Here is a 19801-nt window from a genome sequence, read left to right on the forward strand (position 1 = left end):
CAGAGGGCTGAGGTTTTTCATCCTGGAGAAGAGAAGGCTCCATTGAACACCTTATTGCAGGCTTTCAATTCTTAAAGAGGGCCTAAGACAAAGACCTAAGATAAAGATATTTTTACCAATATCTGTATGGATAGGGCAAGGCAAAAAGGCTATAAACTGAAATGGGATAGATGTAGATTACACAAAAGGAAGAAATTTTTTTATGAGGGTGTTGAGACACTGGAACAGGTTGCTCAGAGAAGCTGTGGAAGTCCTGTCATTACAAGTGTTCTGAGTCAAGCTGGATGGGGCTCTGAGCAGCCTGGTCTAGTGGAAAGTAGCCCCGCCCATGGCAGGAAGTTAGAATTAGATGATCTTTGGAGGCCCATTCCAATCCAAACCTTTCAATACTATACTTCTATGAAAGTAGTTTGAAATTGTGACTTTTTTGAGGTACCATTTTATGGCCATGAGATCATATTTTGAATATGACTGCCATGGGCAAAGAAATCCAGCATGATACACTTCCCAATGAGGTAAGAGATGTAAGCTAAAGTTTCAGTCTAGCTTCATTATAAGAAATGTTTTTCATTAAGGAAATGCAAAATGCTATATTCCAAAACAAAGAAGACATAAGAGATACCTGGGTATGTTTTATATTTTTATATCACAGACTAATAATTACTTTGATTCCTCATTCACATACATAAGAGAAGGTAATAGTGCTAGTTTCCGTTTCACAGGCATCTGAGAATTAGATTCAAATAATACTGAACAAATTCAGAGGCAAAGTAGAATACCTTTGTTTTTGAATTTCTAAAGACTTCATTTGTTAATAGATACCCATAGATTATTAGACCATTTTGGTAATGTAAGTCACAAAACCTATCTGTGAACTGAACTGTATAGAGAAATGGTTAAATTTGCATTTTAAATAAGTAACCAGCTGAAAGCAGAACAGACAAAAGCAAAAAAATTGGGAACCAAAAAACACCCATAATCCATAGTGTTTACATTGCTACACTTTATGTCCCTGTTCTGCCCTTGTTCCCACTACTTGGTATGGTATTGTTCCTAGGAAAATCCAATAAGGCATATCAACTTCACCTTCTTAATGGATGAAAGAAGAGCCCTGAAAGACTTTTATATAAGCAAATATTCAGAATTTAAAATTCACACCTTTTTTTCTGTAAATTAAAACTATTGACATGTGAAAGCTGAAAAGGCATGATCATAGACTGCAGTTTACAATGTAAAGATCTAAAAAGCACATGGCCGTATGGATGCTTTCCTAGGACTGAGAGATTTTTCCTAAGGTCTACCAAAAAGAACTAACTCCAATAAGCCAGTTGTCATGATTCTTTGAGTATGGGGTAAAAAAAATCTTTTACAAACATCTCTTCCTTCCTGGCTAATTTGAGAAACTGGTATAACAAATGGGAAATGCTTAGTGACACTTCAGAAGAGGACGAGCCGTCATTTATATCATGCCTTAAGCACAGATGGCCCTTGCCAGCACTTCCAGGCTTCCAGGTGTCCTGTCAGGACATCACTGTTCAAATTGTGCTCTACCTCAGAGACATTTTTGTCCCTAAGTTACAGCTCCTCATTGCACAGCACATTGAAACTTTGTTAGGAAGTAGTTTTTCAATTTTCTTAGGAATTTGCCTTTTTTTGTTTTCAGAGAGATTGTGGCAAAAACCTCTTGCTTTTCCATTCCTTGTTTCAAATCCTGACGTCTTGGCTAAGTAGAATAGTGATCTGGTGGCTTCCTTATTACTATCTTTTCTAATTATTGTGAACTCATTAGCACCTATTTTGACACAATCTGCATGTGCTTCTTGCACTGTAAAAGGGCATTAAAAGACCAGGATCATATAAAATAATATAATTATTGAAATTATCATAACTGGTAATTAGAAAAGAAGAGGTGAAATATTTATTTCCAAATTGTCTTTTGGCAAGTACAGAAAGAAAACAGTGAAACAATAGTCCTTCCTATATCTTTTTGTATGTGTATGGCCCACAAAACCGATACACTCCAGTTGCTCAGCACATGCATGTCTTGTTTCTAAAACAGATCTTCTCTATAGCACTGCTGTCCATTCTGAATACAATTTGCACTGAAAAAATATTTGGAAAACTACTGCTAGAGATGTCTGTAGAAGTAGAGCAGACAACTTTAGTATACCAAGTTATGTTGTCATTACAAGACCATTTGTACCCACTGGACAAACAGTAGATTGAAGCACAAGTGGCCTGAGCATTAATGTACATCACTGCATATACTTCTGATCAAACATTTCTGTAATTAAGTTTTATATAGATTACATAAAATACAAGTTAAGGCAATTTGATGAAAAGGCTACTTCTATCATACAAGTAAGTAATCATGAATAAAAGATTAATACAGGCATAAACCTTATAAATATAATTAAAAAAAAAATCCAGCAGCACTAATATGCAAATAGCCTTGACTGACTGCTTTTATTCTGACCTATAGTATATTTATTATCCTGAAATAGTTCAATTCATATTTTATTTATGAAATTTCTTACCTCAAAGTGGGCAAAATGAGTTCTAAATTTTTGTATAGCACTGCTCCAAGTACAAATACAGTTGATTCATCTAGTTCTGAAAAGAGTAAGGAAAAACATTTTAATATTCTCTTTCTCAAGTTTTCATCAGCATAAAAACCTCTGAATATCATTTATCTTTGCAATAAAAAAATTATTTTAAATAAACCATCATAATTTTGAATTATCTCCTAGAAGTCTGTCATAAAAATGTAGCACTCTCAGGAGCCTATCAAAAGATTTAAACCATCAAAAATCACATTTTCAAAAAAATCCGTCATTGTATGCTGACATGCATTCTAGCTCATTTACATTTATAATTAAACATTCTCAAAGAACGTCTGTAAATTCTCTAATGTCAGAGATCTGCACTGAAATGATATTTATAAATTGTACCTGAAGTCAGGCTAATTTGCCTGCTGAGCTTCCTTTGGTAAGAGTTAGGTTGGAATGACTGTCTGCTGGAACCCAGCAGCTTTAGGGGGTTCAGCAGAGCTGCACTTCAGCTCACCTCATATCAAACAGATTAAATCTCATGCACAATAACTAAGTAAATCATTGTTTCTTTGGTGTAGAAAATAATGTCTAGGATTTATGCAGCACTTTTTGTTCAAGGTGCTGAAATTAAGCCCATTCATTTCTCTCTAGGATATACTTATGAGTACTCTATTTCTTTTGAAGAGGAATAAAAGTACCACTCTCATATTATACAGCGATCCCATGAGACAGAGTCACAGTTGCCTTGCAAAAGCTAATAGAAAATTCACATGCTGATATGCTTTTTTACCTGTTGACATAGGAGTGAAGATATTTTTTGGAATGACAACCCTGTCTTCTGAGTTTCGTGCCCAATCAACCATTCCTTTTCTTCCTTTCATTGGGAAATTGATGTCAGTTAAAACAGATGCAGCAGGAAGCTTCTGAATGCTAGCCACTAGTAAGAGAAATCATAAAATCATATAAATTTGAAATTGTGTTTTGTATGTTAAAGCATCATAGAGTGACAACAGTACAGCAATAATGAAACTTTTAATGACACATTTCAAGTAAAGCAGGAATTCATGGGACAATAACTGGCTCAGAAAGCATATTCTTCTGTTTATTATGCAGTTCTACTATGGATTATTTGTGTGGTATTGATTGTAGCATTTTTCAGTCAGATTCTGATTAAATTTCTTAACAGGGATTATTGAATGTACCGGTTTATACCCTGAAATTCACACGTAAAGACCTTGTTGTGTCTTCAGAGCAAATTCTAAAATGATCAAATGTGACAATAAAAGTAAGAGGATGCTTAAAATTGCTTTGGGAAACATAACTTCTAGATACAGGCTAATGAAGCAATATAAGAACTTTTATCCTCCATACAGGCACAATTTCAAGATAGATCCATTAAGGAGATTAACATATTAAAATACCTTGTTTTCATACAAAGTAAAGTAAAGCAGTCTAGCACCTAATTTTTTTTCTTGAAAGAATAATCTCCATTCTGAACTCTTATTATATTTTTTTCCTCTGAAAAACACCAATACCCAAACAACATCAGTGTTATGTCTATAACAGATATATCAAGACAGAAGAAATAGGTGTCAAATCTAATAACAGTCAGTTTGGAATTTGGTTTACTCATTCTGTTTTTTTCCCTGTTTTCTAACTCCTGGAAATCAGTTTCAGCTTAGCTGTGAAATCAAAGTACAACTCCATGGCAACGGTCAGTGTCTAGTAAGACTAAAACTACTTTAAAGGAATTGACAGGGCTGCAAGTTTTTACACACAGTCAGAGAGATGACAAACACCACACTTGGAGCCCGGCTCCATTCTTAATGTAAGCCACATTGATAGCCATTTCCTGTGCAATGCCCTTCCTAATCAATTTATGCAGAGGCTAATTGTAGGTGGAAGAGTTTAGATATCAGGACTATACTTTGATCTGCCTAATGATTTCAGTGCAAGGACTCTGCAAGGGGGTTAAATATAAATACGGTGGGGAACAGCTGTAAAAACAAGCAGAACAGCAAAATTAAAGTAGAAAACCATTAGGTGTCTCATCAGAACTTTTTATTTGAAAGAAAACTGTAATTCAAATCCAAGAGAAGTGTAAAATTATAAAGTTAACAAGATTAACTCTACAAATATATTCCTTAATAACTGACTTATTTTCAAATTAGACTGGTTATGTATACAGAATCACATTAATGAGGCTGTATTTCAGGTTGTTTCAAACTTTCTATTATGAAACTATGAGGGCTTTATAATGCCAGTTACAATCCCCTCCAGGCTGCAATTGCCAAATCCATTCCCAGAACTAAGGGGATGCTTAGTCTTGTGAATTTTAAGGTGGTGTGTGGAGGGAATAGAGTTCAGGTGTTTCAGAATTACTGGGGCATAAAATGGATTGCGTGCTTTCACACGCAATCAGTGGTTATACAGAATATATTACCATTGTAAAAATTGATTTTTTCCAATAGGTCTTAAAATTTAAAAATAATTTTATTTTTCCCATAAATAAAATTAAACTAACAGTTATTTAGTTTTCAAAATTAAATACAGCCTGTATAAGAAAAAATTGGGCTGGTTTTTTTATTTGCACAGTATTTATTGGTGCTTCTACCTATCTAGCTATCTATCTAATTAGATAGTAGAGCCTTAATATTTCATTCCCCTTTTGGATGACAGTTCCTTTTATTGAAATAGGAAATCAATGTTATTCAATGGAATCCACTCTGCAAAACAGAAAACCACTTTAGGACTGGATAAATGGTGAGGGTCTAGGATAGCACTTTCTGTACTCTGTCTTTCTCTGTATTTTAAATAGGGCCATTTATCATGGCACCTAAACAATACCCAGAACGAAAAATTCCAAAATATTTGTTATTGTTTAGGTGATGAATAACAAAAGCAAAGCATAAAACCTAAAACTTTGACTTAATAAGGAAAAAAATATAAATATATGTGTTTATTGGGCAGTGTTGGGTTTACAGTTGGACTCAATGATCTTGAAGCTCTTTTCCAACTTAAATGATTCTATGATCCTATATATTCCCATTCATAGTTCAGAAAAGTTTTTTTACTTACAATCAAGTTAAAGTCTTGCTTATCAAGCCTGACCTCCTTTTTATGACAAGGTAACCTACCTAGCTGATCAAGGGAAGCCAGTAGATGCGATCTTCTTGGATTTCAGTCAAGCTTTTGATCCTGTCTTTTACAGAATCCTTCTGGACAGTATGTCCAGCACTCGGCTGGATAAACACATCATGTGATGGGTGAGCAACTGGCTCACAGGTCAGGCACAAAGGGTGATGGTGACCTGTCACTAGAGTATTCCACAGGGCTCCATTCTCAGCTCTGTTCTCATCAGCAACTTCAGAAATTACTTGGCGGCAGGACTGGAAGAGGTACTAAGCAAGTTCACAGATGGTAACAAACTGGTAGGAGCTGTTGAAGCTCTCCCTGCAGAGAGACCCTAAAAGAGGGCTGGGCAATCACTAAACATCTAAAGTTCAACATGGGAAAGTGCTGGATTAGACATGTGGGATGAGGCAAACCCTAGATTTCCATACAGACTGAGAATGAGATGCTGGAAAGCAGTGCCATGGAAAGGTACCTAGGCATCCTAGGTGATGGAAAGTAGAATATGTGTCAGCAGCGCATATTTCACATCCTTCAAAGTCTGCCTCTTACAGATCCACACAGATTATAAAGTCCTTTTTTTAGATACTTTGCCAAATGATTCTATGAGAATGTGCCTAATGTGGCTCTGATGCAGCAAGGTGTCATGGAATTCGACTAGAGGCAACTAGTTCAGGTCTATCAACATGACCAGGTGAATACATTAAATAGTAACCAGCTCTTCAGTAGGACTTTAACTGTGTTTTGTATTTTAGGAAAGCTAATATTCTTATTAAATACTAGTCTACGACTAGTTTCAATGAAACGTTTGCTCATTTCCATTGTGAAATGAGGCTCTCTACCTCAGGTTTAATCTGCAGCATAAAATAATTATTACTGTGAACTGAAAGTCAACAAGCCTTTTAGAGGAGAATGTATATAATTCATGTGCTGGGTCATTCATATGTCAGAAACTCAAATGCAAGGTTCTTATACACAGATAGTAAGACGTCATGCACTTTGCATGTTATTGTATTCTTTTTATGTCAGGTTTGTATTAGAAAACAAAGCTTCAAATTCTGGAACTCAAATGATTCAGTTCTGCAACTGCCACACAAGGACTATGTCTTCTCATTTGAAAAAAGCAAAGGTTTCTCACTGGTTTGGGTTTTTTTATTATTATTATTTTAAATTACCATACCAAATCATCATGTCCTGAACTCATGAGATGGAACACTTGGCAAACAAAGATACCTTTAGGCACTGTGATATGAGTATTTTTGCTTGTTTATACATACACACAAATTGTATACTACTGGAAAAATAGTAAAAGAGAATATTAATAATAATAAAATTGTAAAGTGGGGAAAAAAAAAAGAAAAAACAGAAAAAAAAAGACATCTAAAATTAAGATTACCGAAGCAGAAGCTGAGGAAAATCTTTATGTGTCATGTTAAATTAAACCTCCAATATGGAAAATTCTATTTTTTTTTTTTTTATTTGTGTCACGGCAATTCCTACGAGTCATGTCTGCTGTTTTGGGCACCACAATATAGGAAAGACATTAAGCTATTAGAGAGTGCCCAAAGGAGGGTGAGGAGGATGGTGAAGAGTCAAAAGGGGATGCTGTATGAGGAACGGCTGAGGTAATTCAGTCTGTTCAGCCCGGAGGAGACTGATGAGAGATCTCATTGTAGTTTTCAACATCCTCATGAAGGGAAGGCCTGAAGTTGCATCAGGGGAGGTGTAGGTTGAATATCACAAAAGGTTTTTGCCCAGAGGGTGGCTGGGCACTGAACAGGCTCCCCAGGGAAGTGGTCACAGCCCCAAGCCTGACAGAGTTCAAGAAGCACTTGGAAAAAGCTCTCAGGCTTATGGTGAGATTCCTGGGGTTGTCCTGCACAGGGCCAAGAGATGGACTCAATGATGGGTCTGCTCTAACTCAGCATATTCTATAATTGTATCATTCTGTGATTTAGTACAGGTTCTCACTGTGCACATCTGCAGTGCAAGCTGCAGGCTGAGCTCGGGGTGGAGGAAGTCTGAGACAGGAGGCTTCTTTCAGTATTTTTTTATGTACTTTGGTATAAAGTTCAATTACACATGAGTATACATGCATATTTGATGATTCCATGGTAATTATTAATTCAGAAGAATCCATGTAAATAGTCTAATCAATTTAATGATGCTGTGAACTGTAATTGATTGGTTCTTAATATCCTTTAAAAATATTCCTTTTCCCTTTATTTCATTTTCATGTTGCAGTTGCAGACAATCTGTTTGATACTGCTCTACTGAAAATTTCAGAGTTGGTAACTACTAACTGATCATACTAAAACCAATACAAAATATTGTTGCAACTGATGAATGCCAAGCTGATAGAAATAGACAATTTTCCATCACTATTAAAATGATCTGGTTACACACAATAACATGTGAATGATATTTAAGTAGATTATTTGGCACTGCACAAAAGTGGTTAATTAATGTGTAAAGAAAACTTGGAGACAAAAAAAATAGTGTAGTTCCTGTATGAGTAGCTTTTGGAGATCATGGCCCAGAAAAGAAAAGCTGAAATGTCTTGCCTTGATCCCTCTATAACCCTGAGTGAGTTATAAGCTGCCTAATGCAACTTCTAGTAGCTCTCTGATTGATCTGGGTTGCTAAAAAACAACAAAAAAAAATCCCAACCAAGTAAGTGTCATGAATAATTTTTCCCTTGTTTTCAGTATTCACACATTAGCCTCCTGTATTCAACAAAAATTAGTAAAATTTCAGAATTAGACCCTTGAATAAAAATAATAAATTTGAGCAGAAAATCAGATTCACTGAAAGGCATGACAGAGAAACAACTGGATGTTTTCTCATGCACTAAATGCGACTTCAGCTCTCACAATAGAGATTCAGGTTTTAAAATTACTACATGCATACGACATCTACCCCAAGAATCACACCATGAGCCTGAGAGCATTGTCCGGATGTTTGTTGAACTCTGGTAAGCTTGGTGCTGTGATGCATTTACCAGTGCCCAAGCACACTCTGAGTGAAGAACATTTTTCCTAATATCCAACCTAAACCCCACCAACACAGCTTTAGCCATTTCCTTGATTCCTGACATTGGTCACCAGACAGAAGAGTGTAGCGCCTGCCCCATCTCTTCCCCTCACAGGGGAGGCTACAGACCTGATCTACAGGTCACTACAGATCTCTTCCCTTAGTTGCAATACCAGTTCTGACTCTACTGAGTGTATTGTGCTTTAACAGCACAGTAACCACGTTGGTCTCTAATTTTCAATAAGTCATGATATAGAATTTGATTGCATTTCAGTTGCAAACAACAGAGAATGAGTATATTAGCAGTCTCATTTGCTATTTTCTTATCCTGTTTTGGCTTTCTCATTGATGATATACTAGGTACTTATTATTCAGCATTTAGTAAACTTGAGTTCATCACTTCACACATTTTGATTTTTGAAACAGACAATGTTTGACTGCCCTTGTGGAACAGCTCCTGCTAAATCTATTTCTGGGTAAAATAGTATTGCTATTGCCATAGATGATTTTAACAAGAATAAGAAGAACAAAGAATTTTAACAAAGAATATGAAAGGTTTTTATGTTGAAGCTCTGAACACTGAGCATTTCTGCAAAACATCTCTGTTAAGAAGACTCAGTTAGTAAAATATATATTCTAGAATTATTCTTTTGACCCTAAATGTAAAACCTTTGTTTTTTTAATAGAATAAGGAAGCTTATTGAAGTCAGCCCATGTTGGATACATGGGAAACAAAGTCTTGCCTGGATCATCAACAAAGAGCGAGATGGACATGTTGAAGAAGTGATACTTATTACAGACTTTCTCTATCCACTTAAATCCCATCATTTTAAAGAAAATTTACAACAATCACAAATGGTGAAACCCCCATTTAAAGGGGAGTCATTTGTGGATCTCCAGACTTGCTACAGAACTCTGCATGTGAGCAGGCTTGATTAAAATCCTTCTCCCAGTCCAAAGATAAACCCACTTCTTACCGCCTACAGGCTTACGTATAACAGAAGGACTGTGGTGAAGTGGCATCCTCTTACATGAACATGAGAAACACACATGGCAATTTTCCTTCTGTAAATAATATTAATGAAATCTCCTCACAATGAACCAACATTAAACTATGCTCAGAAAAAGGCTCCTAAGAAAATATAACCTAACAGATCTTCTACTTCTCATGGCTATCCATACAGCAGTGATAAATTCTTAAATTAGAACCTACTGCTCCATGGGCAGACAAGACAGGGATGTCCCTAGAAGCCTGCTGTACACTTGCATTCCTGAAGCTCATCAGACCAAAGAAGCTACTATTTCACTATTCAAGCTTTGGGTAGCAAGACACAGTACCAGTACAGGCAAAAGCAGAAATAGACACCTCATAGATATTTTCACTGATCAAGGATGAACTTAGCATGAATCCTTCCTTTGCTGTCAAGCAAATTCTGCCTTAAATAGACTCACTGTTGGAAGGCTAAGAATAATCCTTTGGTTAATCAAGAAGCTACCTTAACAGTGATCTCTGAATATTTCTCTTCTGTTTTCTACAGATAGTGCAGGGGGGAAAAGATTACCCATTACCATAATATATTATGACAACTTAAAAAGCAGCATGGTTTCAGGAAATGATCAGGATGCATTTAATAATAACTCAGATTTTTTCTGCTACTTACATAATTTTAAAAAATCATAGGCAGCAAGGCAAGTGTTTTATTTTGGTTGTGTGTACTTTTGTTGCTCAGGACCAAATTCTGTATTTAAGGAAAAACCTCAAGAATTTACAAATGTCATATGCATAGGCAGTCTCACAAGTGATTTCTGATTTCACATTCATTATGATAACTTTGTTTCAGGTATGGAAATCAAATTTTAAAATCAAAAGTTCAAACAATATTTAGACATCTAAAAATTGTATTTATAGACAATAAACCTTTCTTTAAAATAATTATGGAAAATATTAAAGTTTATTCCCTGAGAAACCTAATTAATGGAAATAGCTATCACATCATAGAATTTCTGTATGTTCCAGGTACTATTTCTGCATGTTCTGTGGGGCAGGGGGTGGGAGAAGTAGAAGCTCAGCATTTTTGTAAATTTTAATCATTTTTTACTATTTACTAATTAGTAATGCACCCTGTAAGTTTAATATGTCTATTTGAAGCTAGCACATGTGGAATGTAAAGAGCAAAATCAATCTGCTAATCTCAATAACAAGTATGAAGAAAATCATACTTGAACTAATGAAAATGTAAACAGTTTTTTATGAGCAGATGGAAGAAAATGTATTCTTGCGATAAATTGAATACTTCCTGAAATATGTGATAATCTAGAAAAACGCTTTAAACATATGGTAGGAAGCTGTACTTCTTTAATTAGAAGACAACTCCACCTTCTGGGCATTACTTTGAAGAAGATGAAGATATGAGCATTCAAACAGACCCAGAGCCATATCACATCAAAGGTACTCTGTTTCTGAAGAAGCTTTATTTGTTTCCCTTTCTCTTAGTAATACTGTGCATTCATGCTAGTAAAACTATGGTCTCAGGCAGCCTCTCCTGCCTCATCATAAAATACTTATTAAGGAAAAGAAAGACTCTGCATAAGGCAAGACAGAAGATGGAGACTGATGCAGGAGAATGAAGGAACTGGCATTTAAGTGCATGAGTTTTAATTTACAGACATAAAGTGGAAAACCATGGGCAATACTAAGGGGGCAAGGTCACTTACAACATAATATTTGATTGGCTGGGCAGGTAAGGTGCAAAAGCCAAACATTTTTCAGTCACTAAGGTGAGTTGATAAAGTGTCTGTGCTGATGATTCTAGCTGATAACAAGAGCAAAGAGAGTGAGACTGAAGGCAATGTTAAAGTAATAAGCTCAGAAGACGGAAATGATGATGAAGCAGAGAAGGGGGAAAGAAGAAAAGCTGAGACTGAGAGATCACTTACATGTTTATTTATCAAGCTTACTCATGGTTAGATATCCAATAAAAACCATTAAAGAAAGATGGGGAGAACTTGACAGGACAAGAGATCAGTAAGGAGGCAAGCAGGTATGAAAACCATTAGCAGAGAATTGATAAAAAATATTTTATGAACATTACATTGCTTGGGGTGATGTAGAGCAGAGTAGAATGATTGCTTCCCAAAAGCAGTAAACTGAAGCAAAGAAGAGATGGCTATACCTCTAGGGAAATAATAACTAAACCTATCATTCAGAAATCTATAAAGATGTGAACTAAGTTATACAGGATATTGAAAGATGATGTAAGAAGAAAATTTACAGGCATGGAGGCAGAAAATTTGATGTAGAAAAGCCACACAGAGGGAAAAAATAAATAATGGGAATCAAGATATGTTTTTAATAACAGCTTTTGTAGGAAACTAAAACCAGATGTCTACTATATTTCATTGTTGAACAGCTTTTTCATAATCATACAGAATGGCATTGTGAAGAACTTTCAGATAACACTACAACAAAATTAAAACTGAGAGAACTGTAAATTACTCTGGCATAGAAATACAGAGATTACTAGTATGAAAGCAGCTAGTGAACAGTAAAGATCAATTAAAAGCCATATCCTGCAAAACAGTGGATATGGAGAAAATGCTTGCAGCTGGCCCCTGTTTTTACAGCAATCCACCAGGAATGTATAGGTTTCTCCATTTTTCTTTCCGGAAGCAGAAGACAATGCTTTCTTTACACTTCAGCTCCATGAAGGTTGAGAAATTGGACAGATAAGATCCTCAAAAAGCTCAAGCCTTTAGGTATGTTTCATAACTAAATTAGTTCCCTCTTTATATGCATCTGCAGTTGCTTTCTATTTTAAAACCTTGGCCATGTCAGAGGAAGACTTACTGGTCTAACATTGCTTGTTAGAATACTGAGTTTATGTTTTGAGCACTTGAAGTAGAAATATCTGCATGCAATTAGGTGCCCCTCTGAATGTGGGGACCCCATCTGAAGGCATTACAAACCATATCTTTCTTACCTTGGATGAGAACATCCATTAGGGTTCAAGGCTATTACCATCAAAACTTACCCAGGAGGAAAGGAAAACCAACTCCCTATTTAAATATTCATTTGACCACTGGCATAATATATAAATCAAGGGTTCAGAAGGAAGGCAGGTTTGTTTTAATTAATCCCAGATAATAGTGTGATGTCTCAAGTTAGTGCTTTAGTAAATTCTTGACACTGGTAATTTAGGACACAGTATTTAGTCACAAGCTTAGCAATTCCTGGTCAGCATCAGATTAATTCTCTAGTGGATATCTACCATTCTGAGTTCGGCATTCAACATGATGCTCAGGCTGCCAGTACCAGTGCATCCCCTTTACACGCACACACGCACACACACACACACACACACACACACACACACACACACACACACACACACACACAGGCACACTACAGTGAAAAGGCTGTGAGAAGTGGGGCCCCACAGCCCCTTTACTCAGGAGCTGCACTTAAGCAGAATCTGCTGTAGCTGTGCACTGCTATGCATTTTGGTTTTCTCAGCCTTGACCTGTGGATGCCCTGTCAAGATTTAATGACCTTGGACCTACCTTATCACTATGGGCTTTTCTGAGGATCACTGGATCAGATCCTGACCCTGATGCTTTGATTTGACTGCTTGGCTTGATGTCAGATCTGCCTCATTGTTATGGACTTGTCTGCTGATGTGGAATATTAGCTGGGTCTGGCTACCATCACAGACCTTCTCTGCTCTTCTTGTTTGGATGCTGTGGGACGTCGCCTTTGCCAGTGAGGCCAGTGTGCACACCCTGCTGTCTCCTGTTTTCTCTCACAGAGCAGCCTACTCTGGCTTCTCCCTGAACACAGCAGCTAATAAGCAAATGCTGGAACACAAAATGCCTTCTCGACAGGCTTGTGCAGAGTCGCACAGAAAATATGAAACAGAACTGATAGAAACAGAGATCTCCTGTGTCTCAGTTTCATGTTAAGGCCATGATTTTAACCTACCTCACAGGAGTTCATAACTAGGTCTTTGTATTCTGGAGGCATGCCTAATTCATTGTGAATATTCTCCATGGAGGACATAAACTGGATTAAGATTTGCTCAAGGGATTGTAAAAGGTTGTCCTGGGGCACTGTGAAATATAATTTTCAGGATAATGCACACATGCTTTATTTAGATTGTTTACATCATGCATGGCAGAACAAAATCCAGTACCTCACTGGGACATATAGATGCTATCCAGTCTAAGTTGTAAGTAATACTAATTAGACTGAGTTTGATTTACTTGTTCACATTGTTGAATTCTAAATTAACTTTAATAACTCAGGAGAAATATCTCAGTGTTATTATGGTCATTTCAATAAAACAACTGCACAATGAGGAGATGCTTTAAAAAAAGATCTAACTAGAAAATTTGGCCTATAAAGAATGACAGAGCTTGGTTATTATGAGCTGTTATAACGCAATCACATGAATCACTATGGCATGTGGACCTTGTGCTCAGCTCTTGTTATCTAATTCTGGTCATCCCATCTCCAGCATCCCCCTCTTTTTCCCTCCCACTCCCCCCAAATGAGAGGCTTTTCTTGTTTATCAAAGTTGTGGGAGGAGGAATCAAAAAAGATCCAAGCATCTAAGAAATAAATGGAAACAAGCAGTCAACTAGTCAGCTAAGTCAGATGTTACACTATTACTGTTTCCTTTGTCAGAATTCAGGTGTCTTACATTTTCATTCATTTTGAGTGCAGTTGACATAGAAAGATAGAGATGCCTAATCAGGGTTGCTTGTGTTGCCTTCTCAGGGTTTTAAAAAATCATCTGAATTTTGATGCACAGTGAGCTTAAACAGCATATAGGGATACTGGATTAACCCTTACTTGTATTGATGAGTACATAAAACACACATTATTACTGAGCTCAATGTCAAAATTAAACACAGAATATGATCAAAACAACCAACTCAAGACATAACCTAGCATTATACCTGCAGCAGAGAGGCTTCTACGTATTAAAAAAAGTCTATTTGGATTCAGAACAAGTTTTCAGATGCCCTCAGTGTGCCTTCAGTTTTGCTTTTACATGCAGTAGAGAATGATCACTTGGGACAGTTAATGTGTAGAAATTACTGTGATTAAGAAAACATCTCGGGTTTTCCTGAGTTGTGACAGATACAGTTATAAGGAGCCACCACTGTGCCTGGCTCCATGACACTTGTATTCCTAACGCAAGCACCTGATGGGATACTGCTCTCTCTTTGGCACTATATCCTACCTGCAACCTTATTTCTGTTACAGTTATTTCAATACAAATTTGGCGTTTATTGCTATTGTTCTTTCTTCAATTTCTTGTGCTGTTCATTGCAGTATGTTTATGAAATATTTATTCAGAATGGGAGTCCCCCAAACTGGAACTATACTGCTTCAGTGAACTATCCCTTATTTTCTGGAAATATTGCCTGTAGGTACAAGTTCTGTAAAGTTAAAATGTGATTCTACATTGTGCAATATTCCAGAAAACACAATTATACCTACAAGCTAAGGTGAAAAGGAAGAGTTTGTGTATGTTATTACATAAAAATCATGATGAATTTTTTAAAAGCAATATCATAAACATGAAATATGGAAATAAGAAGCAGGGAAGGAGTTTTTTTGTTTTCCATTGATCAACAATAGAAAACAAAAAAACTTTTGCGACCCATCAATACAACAAAATGCCTACCTCCTTTACCTGAAACTCCTAAAAAAGAGTGACTGAATTTATATGCCAGAGAAGTTATAAATTTAGTGAAAATGTTTGCAAATTATTTTAAAAAAATAAGCTATAAATTCAGTCTTGCAAAATTATTCAGTGTCAAGTATTCTACACCTGAGTGTAGTTCTGCTATTTCTGCCATACCTTACTTGGGGTAGCTGTAATTATCTCCACAGCTAGCTCTAGGAGATTGTCAGAAGAAAACAAAAGATTTCTTGCCTTCCAAAAGTATTTGTATTGTAATCTGTAATAAAGATGGCTTTCCTACTAGAAATCATACCCTGGAGAACTGGACAATTAAAATGCGTAACTTATATATGATCCTTCTTGCCCACCATATCCTGATTACAGCATTTTTACCCAACAAACAGTATTTTACAGGATCCTGGAAAGAAAATTGCTTTTTCCCCCCCTTTGGTTATTTTCCTGTCTTTGCTCTGTGTTGTTTTTTCAGTGCTTTTGCTTTTATGGAATAGTTTTTATGTACTAAATGGGTTTTCTGTCTCTAATCCCAAAACATCTAAATGGTGCTTTATTGGAAACTAAAATGACTGCACTCTGGTGGCAAACATTCATAATAAAATTTCCAAGCTGAACAAAAAACGAACAAAGTTAGGGGTCAGTGTACAGATGCTCAGTTATTTGATAATATTTCAAAACAGTCCCTTTTTCCGGAAGCACAGATGTGGTCAGCATAACCTGGACCAATTTTGATGTATATTGTGGCTATTAATGAAATCTTTATGATTTAAAATCTGTGTTCTACAGTTACATGAAGTTTACTGCAAAGGGATATTTGCATTGCAATGAACCATTTTCAAAAGGTGCTCAAAGTCATCATTCAGTGTCATGTGCTGAGACAACGTACTGCTTCCAGTGCTTGGAGAAAGTAATGAATTGGACACAGAATAATTTTTCTCCCAAAACTTACACAAACAGCCACATTTGCAAGAGGGGTCGCAAAGAGGATCCAGAGAATTACAGGCCTGTCACCTTGACCTCCTCGTCTTGATGGAGCAGATCCTTTTGAGTGCCAACATGAGGCATGTGCTGGACAACAAGGGGATCAGGCTGAACCAGAATGGATTGAGGGCAGTCAGGTTCTGCTTGACTGATCTGGTTACGTTCTATGAGCAGGTCACTTGCTTAGTGGATGAGGGAAAGGCTGTGGATGTTGTCTATCTAGACTTTACTAAAGCCTTTGGCACAGTCACTCTCAGCACTCTCCTAGAGAAGCTGGCAGCCCATGGCAGGGACAAGGGCACTTTTCACTGGGTTAAGAAGTGTCTGGGTGGCCAGGCCCAGTGAGTGGTGGTGAAATGAAGTCCCATCCAGGCAGCAGCCAGTCACTAGTGGAGTTTCCCAGGGCTCAGCACTGGGGCGAGTCCTGTTTAATGTCTTTATCCATGATCTGGGTGAGGGAATCGAGTGCACCTTCAGCCAGTTTGCAGATGATACCATGTTGGGTATGACTGCCAGAAGCTGGAGAGTAGGAAAGCTCTGCAGAGGGACCTGGACAATCTGGACTGATAGGCAGATTAAAATGGTATGAGGTTCAGTAAGATGAAGTGCAAAGTCATGTACTTGAATCACAACAATCCCATGCAGTGCTACAGGCTGGGGGCAGAGTGGCTGAAAACCTGATTGGTGGAAAATGACCTTGGGGTGCTGGACAACAGTGGCTGAACATGAGCCAGGGTCTGCCCAGGTGGCCAAGAAGGCCAATGGCATCCTGGCCTGTGTCAGCATCAGTGTGGCCAGCAGGGCCAGGGCAGTGATTGTGCCCCTGTACTGGGCACTGGTGGGGCTGCACCTTGAGAGTTGCGTTCATTTCTGGGCCCCTCACTACAAGAAGGACACTGAGGTACTGGAATGAGTCCAGAGAAAGGCAGGGGAGCTGGTGGAGGGTCTGGAGGACATTGCTTATGAAGAGTGGCTGAGGGAGCTGGGGGTAGTTAGCCTGGAGAAGGGGAAGCTTGGGGGGGGGGGCTTATCACTCTTTACAACTGCCTGAAAGGAGGCTGTAGCCAGGTGAGGGTCATTATCATCTCTTAAATAACAAGTAGAAGGACAAAAGAAGATGGCCTCAAGTTATGCCATGGGAGGTTTTGATCACATATTAGGAAAAAAAAAATGAATGAAAGGTTTCTGAAGCACTGGAAATTTCTGCCCAGGGAAATGGTGGAGTCCCCATCCCTGGAGTTATTTAAAGATGTGTAGGTGTAGCATTTAGAGACATAGTTTAGTGGTAAACATGGTAATGTTATGTTAATGGTTGGACTCAATGATCTTACAGGTCTTTTCCAATATCAACCTTTTTATAGAGCTGATGAGAACTTAGTAGAAGTGACAAAAGAAGTAAAATTATAAAAATGTGAAGCAGCTCATTTGAGTACATTAATAGGAATAAACAAGTTTTATATTCAACAGAGGTAGAAATTATTTGGAATTATACACAAGATAGGGTAAGAGTAGAATGGAATCTTTCAAATAAAAATTTGCAAGTATGTTTTAATAGGCAAATCCTTAGGCTTTTAAATCATGATACACTACATTTAGGTTATCTTTATGGATTTTTATATTATGCCTTTTTTCACTTTTAGGTCTTTCTGCAACAGATCAATTCTACATGGGTGCAAATGATTAAACTGAGAACAAAGAAACCTCACTTGAATAGTAACTTGACTTTGTTTTCTTACATTCCTGGGAAAATCCTAGCCAACACCTACAGAATAATTTTCTCCTTTAGTCCAAATTTCAATATGTTATAGAATGGATCTAAATGAAAGAAAATTCTTCCCATTTATATACTTCTACTAAATGAAACTATTTCTACATGAAAGATTAAGACAACAATATAAATATTAAGTCCTAATGTTCTGTACCACTAAGATGTTCAAATACTGAGAAGAATCAAAATGGTATTTTGGCAATTTAACAATTTCTAGCTTGTCAGACAGCCTGTGATTATGGTCTAACACAGCTGTGAGGTAATATAACTTTGTTTAAGATTTTTCAGTGGAAGGTCTAGCTATATTTCCATGAAGCACTAAAGAAAAGAAAAAATTTAAAAAACCAACCAACCAAAAAAAAAAAAAAGAAGAGAAAAGGTTTAGGTTAAACAAATTCATTTCATGAGCAGATATAGCTAGGAAAGACCAGAAACATTTCTAAAACCACTGACAGTGCAGATTAATGCTGAGTGACAGGTGAAAATTTGGATACAGCAGCTAGTGATATCAATAAAAATTGTATCAATAGGGAAAAAGCCATTGAAAATGTGCATGTGGCTCTCTAGACAGAGACTCTGTCAAACCGTGTATTAAAAAGCTCATGAGTAAATATGCTGTTAGAGAATTTAAAGAATAACAAAATTATGAACAGAAGAAAATATTCTAACAAATGCCTACAAGAAACAAGAATTACCAAATTCCTACACATTTACTTGCCTACTCATTTTTCCATTTTTGAAAGAAAATTCTTAAATGCATTCTTTAAGTACATCCAAAGAACCAACACATGCAGTCAGCAAACTACATCTAATATCTTGTCAAATGAAATTACAAACAGTATCTACATAAACACTTCAAAATCCTCTGAGCTTTGCTGTTGCATACCATTTCTAAGTAGAAGAAGTCGTCCCATATTTGAATGTCTTGCCCTGTTGATGTGCAGTCTCTATGACATAGCTTTACAAGAGTTTTGGATATGTATAATTTTAACTTCTGAAAATTATTTCTAAGTACAACCACAAATGTTAAATAGATGATGCAGTATAAAATCACCAGCCATGTCTTCCAGCAGTGGAACTATTCATCCAAGAAACAGGTATAAGTTCAATTTGGCAATGCTAAATGACATTCATTTTGCAGAAATTAACTTTTCTTTGTGCATTGTTGACTGTGAATGGAGACCATTATTTTTCCTTGCCTAGATAGTGATGCAATTTTCAAAGCTAAATGAGCATTAAAAACATTCATTCTATGCTTCTGCAATGAACAATCTAAGATACCTAATGGCAAAACGAGACATTCCCTTTAATCTTTATGAACATATTCTATTCCCTTGAGGTTAAAATGAGAAAGGAGGGGATAAGTTTGCTATATTTTTGATAAATGTTTTTCTCACAAACAGGAGAAGTCTTGTATGTGCAGATGCAGCAGCCTGCCTGCTTGCCAATCCCTGAAGATCCAATCACCCTGATGATTGTCCCACAGTTCCTTCCCCTCGGGCAGGCCAGTCTCTTTTCATTCCTCTGCATTACTGGAGATGAGATTTTGGTGCCAATATAGGGGAAATATGTTTCACCAAGGGGCACAATTCATACACATATGGATGGGTTTCCAAGTCCTTTGATAT

At 36.9% G+C, this 19801-nt stretch overlaps 1 protein-coding gene across 1 annotated transcript in view; it reads right to left on the minus strand.

The window, feature by feature from the left end:
- Positions 1-19801, minus strand: part of LOC132325728 (adhesion G protein-coupled receptor B3-like) — a 155369-nt gene that overhangs the window by 90011 nt on the left and 45557 nt on the right. Inside the window, exons 8-9 of the mRNA XM_059843306.1 lie at positions 3343-3489; positions 2538-2613 (exon numbers count right to left, since the gene is read on the minus strand). Coding sequence (XP_059699289.1) covers positions 2538-2613; positions 3343-3489 — 223 coding nt within the window. The remainder of the gene's footprint in view (positions 1-2537; positions 2614-3342; positions 3490-19801) is intronic.

This window comes from Haemorhous mexicanus, chromosome 3, assembly GCF_027477595.1.
Source record: "Haemorhous mexicanus isolate bHaeMex1 chromosome 3, bHaeMex1.pri, whole genome shotgun sequence".
Taxonomy (NCBI): domain Eukaryota; kingdom Metazoa; phylum Chordata; class Aves; order Passeriformes; family Fringillidae; genus Haemorhous; species Haemorhous mexicanus.